Source organism: Gossypium raimondii, chromosome 1 (assembly GCF_025698545.1).
Source record: "Gossypium raimondii isolate GPD5lz chromosome 1, ASM2569854v1, whole genome shotgun sequence".
Classification (NCBI taxonomy): domain Eukaryota; kingdom Viridiplantae; phylum Streptophyta; class Magnoliopsida; order Malvales; family Malvaceae; genus Gossypium; species Gossypium raimondii.
Window position 1 is genome coordinate 43,853,771 of NC_068565.1, and position 9,158 is coordinate 43,862,928.

General features: G+C 35.7%; 1 protein-coding gene and 1 long non-coding RNA gene across 3 annotated transcripts; one reads left to right on the forward strand and one right to left on the reverse strand.

The window, feature by feature from the left end:
* Positions 1–402: 402 nt before the first annotated feature.
* LOC128042860 (uncharacterized) lies at positions 403–3,698 on the forward strand. Its single transcript, XR_008198335.1, has 2 exons — positions 403–1,827; positions 1,915–3,698. It is a non-coding gene; the product is annotated as an uncharacterized LOC128042860 (long non-coding RNA).
* A 1,577-nt stretch (positions 3,699–5,275) lies between these two features.
* LOC105785945 (mechanosensitive ion channel protein 8) lies at positions 5,276–8,885 on the reverse strand. Of its 2 annotated transcripts, XM_012612155.2 has the most exons (5): positions 6,931–8,883; positions 6,677–6,800; positions 6,178–6,471; positions 5,889–6,091; positions 5,276–5,811 (listed from the first exon to the last, which is right to left on the reverse strand). In XM_012612155.2, exons 1-5 carry the CDS (start codon positions 8,616–8,618, stop codon positions 5,514–5,516), a joined length of 2,607 nt encoding a protein of 868 aa, XP_012467609.1. In that variant the 5' UTR covers positions 8,619–8,883; the 3' UTR covers positions 5,276–5,513. The 2 variants fall into 2 exon arrangements, with proteins under 2 accessions (XP_012467609.1, XP_012467611.1); XM_012612157.2 differs by lacking the exon at positions 5,276–5,811 and having other exon boundaries at positions 5,941–6,087; positions 6,931–8,885.
* Positions 8,886–9,158: the final 273 nt, after the last annotated feature.

The following is a 9,158-nucleotide window of genomic DNA, read 5'->3' on the forward strand; positions in this document are numbered from 1 at the left end:
ATTTAAAATTTTAATTTAGATGTTTCTACATATTTTATACAATGCTTGCTAAGCTCGTGAAGCGGGAAAACTAACTATTCGAGAAGTTGGAATTTCGCACACAGGGAAAGTGGAAACAGACGATGACATCGTGAAGAGGCAAATTGTGTTGTCATAATGAGTTCCCACATCACAAAGAGTCAAATAATGGGTGACATCGAAATGAGATGCATCACGTTGTTGCAATGACCATCCCACATCACAGCACCAATCACATGCAAGTTGTGACGAGCTAAAGTGTAACAGCCTGGAAATTTGAATGAATAAGGGACGTCGTGACGAGTCGTAAACTGACATCTTGATGAGTTAAAGTGCAATGACCTTGGAACTTGAACAAGCAGGCGACGTCGTGACAAGCCGGACTCCCACGTCACGAAAAGGCAATGAAAATAAAAAGGCCTCGTCATGATGAGCCCTAGCCAAGACGCCTAAAAATAGTTTTCTCTTCTCTTCTTTGCCGTTTTCCTTCCTTCAACGCCTCAAACACCTATAGCTTTTTAATTTTTCTTGTTTATAGACATTCATCTTTCAAGTTTTATTAGTTTCTTGCTATGAATCCATTTTTTTACACTAAAAAATCCTCTCCCAAGTACAATAACCAATCTTCGACAAGAATCGACGGCGGCCAACGAGAAGCACCATGACGCAGATGTTTCGACAATACAAAAGCCCGATGATATCTAATCTTTTTTTAATCTTTGAATATTGTTGCTAGATTTAGATAATTATATTAGTGAACCAGGATTTTTGAATCAATTATATTGTGTTTATTGGTTGTTGAAATCATATCGTGAATTTGGTTAGCATGTTGTCTCAAAAGCAAGTAACATTCTGGAGGATTGCGAAACATGATGTTCCCAATTATCTAAGGAGATGATTTGTCTTAAATGAAACGACCAACGATTTTTATGAAATTTTACTTGAAGGAGAAGTGGCTTATGATGAAATTATTAATTTTTTAACTAGTGGTAGAGGTAGTTGGGTTCAAAAATTTGTAACTAGGGAACTCCTATGATTTCAACAATCAATAATGACTCTAGAGGCCAAAATGTGGATGTGTTTTATCTATGCCAATTTTTTTCATGCACAGCACATCATGGAAGTTACTCGTGATCATGCTATTCTCTTGTATGTTATTTTGCAATGTTAGAAGATCAATGTGGAGGACCAAATTATTTACAACATTAGGCAATGTGTCAGAAGGAACACATGAAGGCTTTTATACTCGTATTTGATTACGAAGATGTGTAAAAGGATTGGCTTGAGATAGACCAAAAGGAACCAACTTTCCCACCGAAGAGAATCTTAAACGATTTTATTTTTTTTAATGGTTTTACTATTAACACGCAAGTCAGGTGGATGAGAGGAATGAACAGGTGGTGGTACATAGGTAATACACTCGAGACTGCGGGCTCCCGGAACCAATGGAGGAGCCACAACCTGTACCACCGAGGGTACACCGAAAGAAGGCAACCTCAATAGTTCCGACGGGTGATGACCTAATCATGCGAGCCCACCTTGAGTATATTACACTAGGTAGGGAATTATTTAAGCCGACCGTAACTCATTATGTTGAGAGGCATGGCCTACAGCTACCATTGTGGACTGCCCCAGAACCACCCCTATTCCAAACCGCTCCCGTGGATGATGGTCCCTTGATCCCACCACAAGGTGGTGGTGCACAAAATGTACCATCCATTGCGAGACAAAAGGAGAAAATGGGCATGTCAAACGAAGACAATCGTACCGAGAAGTTCGATGATGAAAACTTCACTGACTTTTGAAAGAGTAAAAAAATTGTTTTAATTTGTTGTTTTAATCGTTTATTTTAATTATTCTCTTTCTTTAAAAATATGTGTGTTGCTTTCTGTGTAGTAACCTCACCTTATGCAGCACTACAATTTCAAGCCAAACCTGAAAAGGGAGAACGATCCGACTAACCTCGCAACACATTCATGAAAAATCGGGTAGTCTCTTCTCTTTATTTATTTTGGAGCACATTAGGGACAATGTGCCAAATTAAGTGTAACGGTAACATAGGAAATTTTTTAAAATTTTGTTATTATTTTTGCTTAGTTTTCATAATATTAAAAATAATAAAAAATTTCTTTGATTGTGTGTTTTGTTTGTGCTTGAACCTGTAGAAATACAAGTGATTGGTTAGGAGTATGTAAATAGGTTTTTTTGTTTAAATTGTAAATTTAGCTTGAGAACAAACGATTTTAGGTTGTTTACATTTAGACTAGTTAGTTTAATTTGTTAAACTGTGAATAGGAAAAGTAGTTAAATGCACCAAATGATAAGGTATATACAAGTAAGCATATATGTTTTTGAATTCTAGGTTATTTAAATTCAAATACTCAGCTATTGAATCCATGGTTATTGAAATGATATTGTATAATAAGTATAAAATCCTTATAGGTATGTGCCTAAAAATAAAAATTGTTGAAAAACCAAAAGCATTGTGAGGGTTAGAAGCAAAAACGAGTGTAATAAAAGTATAAAATGGTTAAAAGCCAAGAGAGTGAAAAGTGAACATAGTGAAATAAATCTAAAAATATAAGTAATTGAGAAAATCTCACTCACATTGGCACAAATACTCGTGAATTCCTTATACTTGTAAATATTATATTAGAGTTCAAAGCATGGATAAAAGAAATTGAGTAATTAGAATTCGAACTACTTGTATTCTCCAACCGTAAATGCTATACTCGTGTATACATTTTGATGGAGTCATATGTTTAACTTTATTTGGCTTGCTTTCTTTGTAACATATTGAACTAGCATGTTTGAGTGTGAAAATTGTAAATCGCTTAAACATCTATTTAGAATTATTGGTTGAGTACACATCCATATTTTTTAACATTCCAAACCAATCTCCTGTGTGAAGCATGCTCAAGTACTTTATTAGTATTGCGTGTTTTTCTTTTCTTTGTTTTTTTTTTTATTTTTGTCTTGTTTGCTCGAAGACAAGCAACGAGTTATGTGTGAGGGAGTTTGATCTGCCATAATTTGTTCTGGAAAATTAAAGTCTTTTCAGCACTTAATGAGCTTGATTTCAAGTCATTTTATGTCATTTTGTTTTGTTTTTCGATTTAGTAGCTTAGAAGTAATTGTTAGCAAAATAAGCATTTTTACGCATTTTATAGTGCTTCGACAACCCATTAGGCCAACTCATGCCTCGATAATGACTAACGGGCTACTTGAGTGTGTAGGGTGTCATTTCAGGTCAAAGAACACAAAGGACGACGCCAGTGTCACGACACCAACATGTATTGTCGCGACACCTAACATCGAAGCATCTAGAGCCAAAACACGGCTGAAGTCGTGATGTCACAACAAAAACCTAGATGTGCACAGTCGTCTAGGGCATATTTGTCCTGTTAAAACCTTAATTAATTCAAGGACATTTTAGCCACTTAAATCCCTCAATTGTAGCCTATATGAACCTTATTATAACATCATTAGAGGGGAGTCGACCTAGGGAATTGCCCTAGGGAGCCGTCAAACAATCTTTCATATTTTTATTTGTCAGTTTTCTTTAGTTCATCTTTACATTTTATTTTAGTTTTTCTTATGTCAGCTTAATCGAAATCTTTCTATTCTGATGTAAAGACGATTGCGAGTGGAGATTGTTCTGGAACCACACTTCAATTTAATTATTAATGAGCATTCTCTTTCCTTTACTCTTTTATCCCGTAATTTATATTTTGTTAACTTGATCAACTAACGATTGTATGAATATTGGGATAAATTCTTGTATGTATTTTATATCTTGCATGATTCAATTATGGAACTGATTTATTGATTAAGTAATTATTTATCTAAAATTTGGTGTTTATTCAAGAGTACATAATATACTAGGAAGTGACGACCCTAGTATAATATCTAGACAGGTGAGGTTGAGAAGGTATCCTGTTGAGTATAACTTGAGTCAAGTGGTGAGACCGAGAAGGTATCCGTATGCCTAGGTGAGGCTGAAAGGGTCTTAAGTGGCAATCCTTAGTGAAAATAAGATTGAAAGGGTATTCTTAACTAAGGGTGGGAAATAACTCAATTGAGGGTAATTAGCTATTTAATTGATAATTAGATATTTAATTGATCATAGGCCGGAAACTCTCATCGTCGACACTAGGAATAGGAAATTTCATTATATTATTTTAGGTTAATTAATTTAATTAGTTTAATTAATATTTTAATTTTGCATCAACACTACTATTTCGTGAATCAACTAGATTAGTAATTATTTTTTGTAATTAATTTAATAATAAAATTCTTCAATTTGTAATCCCTTGGGTACGATTCTCGAAATACTTCCCAAAGTTTTTTGTCGTAACAATTTACTATATTACAATTTGACCCGTATACTTGCGAAAACCGCAGCTTTATTATTTATCTTTTTGCTACAGTATTTCCAGACCAGACATTTGCACATATAACCCGCTATATGAATACTTCTTAGATTATTATGTAATAGTTATAGCAATTCTCATAGTGATAATGGTGTGCATGATCATTAGACTTGAGGTCACTATAGTTTCCAACATCGCCTAATCTATTTCCATCCCATTATCGCCTATTTAGAAGGTTATTATGCTCTTTAAGTGACTAACCATGATGAAACTTGCACCATACACATGTCAAAGCCCATCTCTGAGAGACAACCACTGTCACCTATAAGTGCTCATCCTTAGCCTTAAGGAGGGGCACAATGCTTGTCCTACTAGTTTTTCTCTTTCATTGAATTGTATAACCTAAGAAACCTTACCTTTGCCTCTTGCATCTTTCTACGCTCTCCGTTATGTGAACTACAACCTCTTCCTCCTACCTCTTTTGTCCTCTAACAATACTCAATCAAACTCGAACTTGTCACTATTTAAATTCAATTTGAATTGACTATAACCTTACTCAAGCCTCTAGTTCAATAAAAAATGGTGTTTGAATTAAACTTTATAAAATAATTATTAATATACGGTGAAAGTATTTATCGGGTTCTCTATTATAGGGACATGTTCCAAGTAGCTTATTTATTATTAAATGGATTAATTATGTAAATTGTTTTTTCTTTCACAATTTAATTCTAAATAAAAAATTATTTATAAATTTATAAAAAACTTAAAAAATGAACTTGTTAACAATAGATGATATACTTTAAAACAACAAAATTAACTTTATTAAAATTCCACCTTATTTAAAAAATTTAATAATACCTAAACTAAATTATTTCGAAAGAATAGTTTAAGTAGAGCCTATAATAGAGCAAATTGGTGAGTACTTTCACTATTAATAAACTTTCATTGAAGATAATTTTAATCCATTTTCTATTCATACTTTATTGTCAAAGTGCATTCAAATCCAAACAAATATTTAACTATTCATTTCAATTTCTTCCTTACAATATTCAACCTCCGCATTAACTAAACTCACCGTGGTTGCTATAATAATCTCACTGTATCTTATGTCACCGTAGCTTTCTACTCGGTCGAAGTTTCTGCAGTATTCCATGTGGAAGGAAAACGAGTGGAGTGGACGGGAGGCAAGGTGCAGACATTGATGTCAATGGGCAGCAAACGGTATTGCAGGTCAAGTTCTTTGAAGATGTTCACTATCTCTTCAGCCAATCGAGACCTCCTTTCCCACCTCTCTCCAATGTCTTGGTAGTTCATTTTATGAGTTACCCAAACCGCCATTTTTATTTGGTTAAATTGTTCAAATTCTTTTAACACAATCATCGGATCAGAACACCAGTGTTCTTTCCGGTTCACGATGTAACTGCAACAAAACAAAAACGATGAATATCGATGTAGAAAACTTTCAAGATGGAAATGGTGGTTTTCATTCATGTATACCTTACTATTCGTTGCTTCATGAGAGCAATCTTCTCGACTGGTGTACCAATATGGATTAAGAAATCAATTGCATCACCCATATCTGGACTACGATAAAAGTTGCCGATCGGCATCGTTGAAAGAATACTGTTGGGAAACACCAGTTTCAAGTTGTCGAATCTCAAGAAAACTGTAGTAAGAATGTTCATCTCTTCCACCACTAACTAAACCAAAATCATGTTTTTTATTTTATTAGTTGACATGCAATGTTTTAAGTACACAAGGATGATTGAATGATGGGATATAGTACCTGCACTCCATTGATCTCGCAGCGGTCTCCAACATCGAAAGGGTGAATGATGAACAAGAAGACAATAGATTCGAAGATGGTTTTACAGGTGTTGCCGAAGATGAAGGCGGCAACGACCAGCTGGGAGCTGAAGAGTACTATAACCCTTGAGGAAGCAATCTCCAGAATGACAAGCCAGATGACAACTATGATGATTATGGTAATCACGTTTACCATGTGGTGAAGCTGTTTTACTGCCGTCTTTGTGTCGTTTAGGGTCAAGGCCAGAGCTTTTCTTTCTCTATACGCGTTCAGCTGTAACAAAATAGCTATTGTATGAATGGATAGAGTTCCCCCAATGACGCTATAGTTAACCAATGATGAACTATTAATATTGTAGATTCATTTTTAGCTCAGCTTTCTTTTAGTTTTTAGGACTCAAAAGTCATTATACTCGTGTACAAATATATCGAATATAAATACTTTAATAAAAATAGAGTAGGGAAATATAAATACTTACCATCCAATTCTTCAAGGATGATTTGCTAATCCTCCTCATCTCATAAGCACCTTCAAAGGTAGCCATTGTTCTAAAAGCCTCATCTTCTCGCATAAACCGCATTAAATCCTCCACGTAGATAAATCTATCAACCAAAAACACCAAGTAACAACAAGAGTGGATGTCATGTTTCATATACAAGTTTTGATCTTTTAATTTTAAAACAAATTCATTTGTAAACGGAGTGGTTAAGGACTTGTGTTCAAAATACTCACTTGGAACCACGGTGAGCCACATTTTGGAAAATCTTCTTAGCAGCAAGGGTTGCTTCGTGTTCACTTCTGATCTGTTTCACAGAATCATCCTGCATTATCTGCTCATCCAATGTAGTCAATGTCCCATGTCGGACCATCTTCATCAATCTCTTCATGTTCCAAGCCGAAATGTTCCTATGGTTGAGCTTATGTAAGTGTTCTAAAGCAATCCCATTACCCCCTTTCTTCGGTGAAGGTGCCGAAGAAAACGTTTTTAGCCTGGTGAATGTTTTTCTCAACTTCTCACTAGTCCTTTGTGTGGGAAAGGCATCTTCGTGAAGATCCGAAGGCACTTTTGCACCGGCTGTCTGCAACCGACTGATCTCGGCCGCAATCCTTTCCCTTTCTTCTTCCATCCTTTGGTTTTCAATTATTGGAGGACCAGAGAGTAATTCGATCACATATTGGTTGAATAATGTGTGTAGTATCCTATCGAAATAAGTACTCACATGAAATAATGAAGCCATTACTTTGACTAGTAATGTCTTGAGTAACCATAGACACGTACTCACCAAGAAACAAACTAGGATTTTGGTCACGTAAATTAGAAAATCGTTTTCCCTCTCAACTTTATTGTCAAACAAGAAATGCCATGTCAATAGCACTAAAGTTAACCATAGGCAATTCTGGACTGGTTTTCTTACACCATAAACGAAATACAACATCCTTTTCCTTAAAAAGAAGTTCATTTCAATGAAGAACACAATCAATCTGATACCCCATCCAGACACCAATCTCCCACATATCAAAACCAGCAAGAACACTAGCCATTTCCATAGCCTAAGCTCCCATAGGTCCATGGTTTTCAAAGAAGGAATCCATAAACTACAAACCAAAGCAGCTACAATCAAGACGAGGCTCAACCATTGAAGCAAAGTGAGTGCATTGAGATTAGCTCTCCTAAACTCATCAGGCACATCTTCATCTGCAAATGGGTCATCTTCTTCTTCACCTTCCGAACCTTTGCCTAACAATCCGGACATAATCGGACCCGATTTGGATAACAAATCCGACATCATTTGTACCTCTTCTGGTGGCCTATCTATAAGCCTTGACTTGGTGCAACTCACTTTCGATAGCAAACCCGACAGAGCCGATGCGTTCGACATTCCTCTCGAGAGTTCGTAGGCTCGATCATTTATTCCTTCTTGATGCTGTGATTGGTACTGAAAACTCGGGACCGCTGCTTCGAAAGAAACCCTTCTAGAGTCTCGAGACAAAACCGAGGGATCCCGTTTAATATCATCAACATCTAACCCCATCTCTAACGCAATCTCGTTGGTGTTGCTTGTTTTTTTCAAGAGATGATCATTCATTATCTTCCAAGACGATGATTCTTCGCCCGGTTGCCATCGTTGCTTGTAATCGAAATTATCTTCACCACCATCTTTGATCTCTTCTCTATCGCTCCAAAACTCATAGTTGGAGTGCCTAAAACTGTCGGTTTCAAGGTTCGAGTCTTTGCCTGTCCTGGATTCTGCAGTTTCGACGGGATTTACAGGGGATTTTCTAGTATCACCATCCATGGCGCTTATTATCAGCTCTTCTTCGTGACAATCGAAATCGTATAGAATCGGAAGCTCTTCGTTGTCGTCGTTAGGGTTGTTATTGTTAGCCGATGCGAAGATTTTCAATTTCCATTTCGACATTGATTTTTCATCTTAACCATGGCCATGAAAGCTTCGCCGTATATTGCAGCCAAAATTTAGATTATTGAATCTTTGGCTGCTGAGATATTAATGTTCTGGCTGATTTTTTTTTTTTTTCAATTGGATTTTTGTTGTTTCTGTTTTGAAAATTGGGAGAAATTTGTTAGTTGTAACATACTAACAATGGAAACTGGCGGAGAAGAGAGAGAACCAATATGAAGAAGAGTAAAAGGTGGCGTTGAAGACGAAAGAGACAAACAAAATGCATGGTTACGCCCTTACTGCTAATTATGAAAATAGAGTATTAGGTTAATCTAAATTTACCTCTAATCCCTCTACTCTTTACATTTTTCAAATTTAGTCTCTCTTCTCTTCTTTTAATTCCAATAATTTAATAATTCATTTAAAATATAAAAAATGCATTTAATTTATGAGGACTCAGAACCTACCTCGAGGTTCCAAATCCACTTTCTATCTTGCATCAATAACATCTCTTTTCTCTTTTCCTTTCAATATATTCCAATTTTAATTAAGTTTTTC

Bases quoted from the DNA above. Each gene is read 5' to 3' on its own strand.
- LOC105785945 (XM_012612155.2), bottom strand. From the start codon at position 8,618: ATGTCGAAATGGAAATTGAAAATCTTCGCATCGGCTAACAATAACAAC. The intron at 6,801-6,930 runs GTGAGTATTTTG...TTTGGTTGATAG, and splicing joins GTGGCTCACCGTGGTTCCAA to ATTTATCTACGTGGAGGATT. The intron at 6,092-6,177 runs GTACTATATCCC...ATTTTGGTTTAG, and splicing joins GCGAGATCAATGGAGTGCAG to TTAGTGGTGGAAGAGATGAA.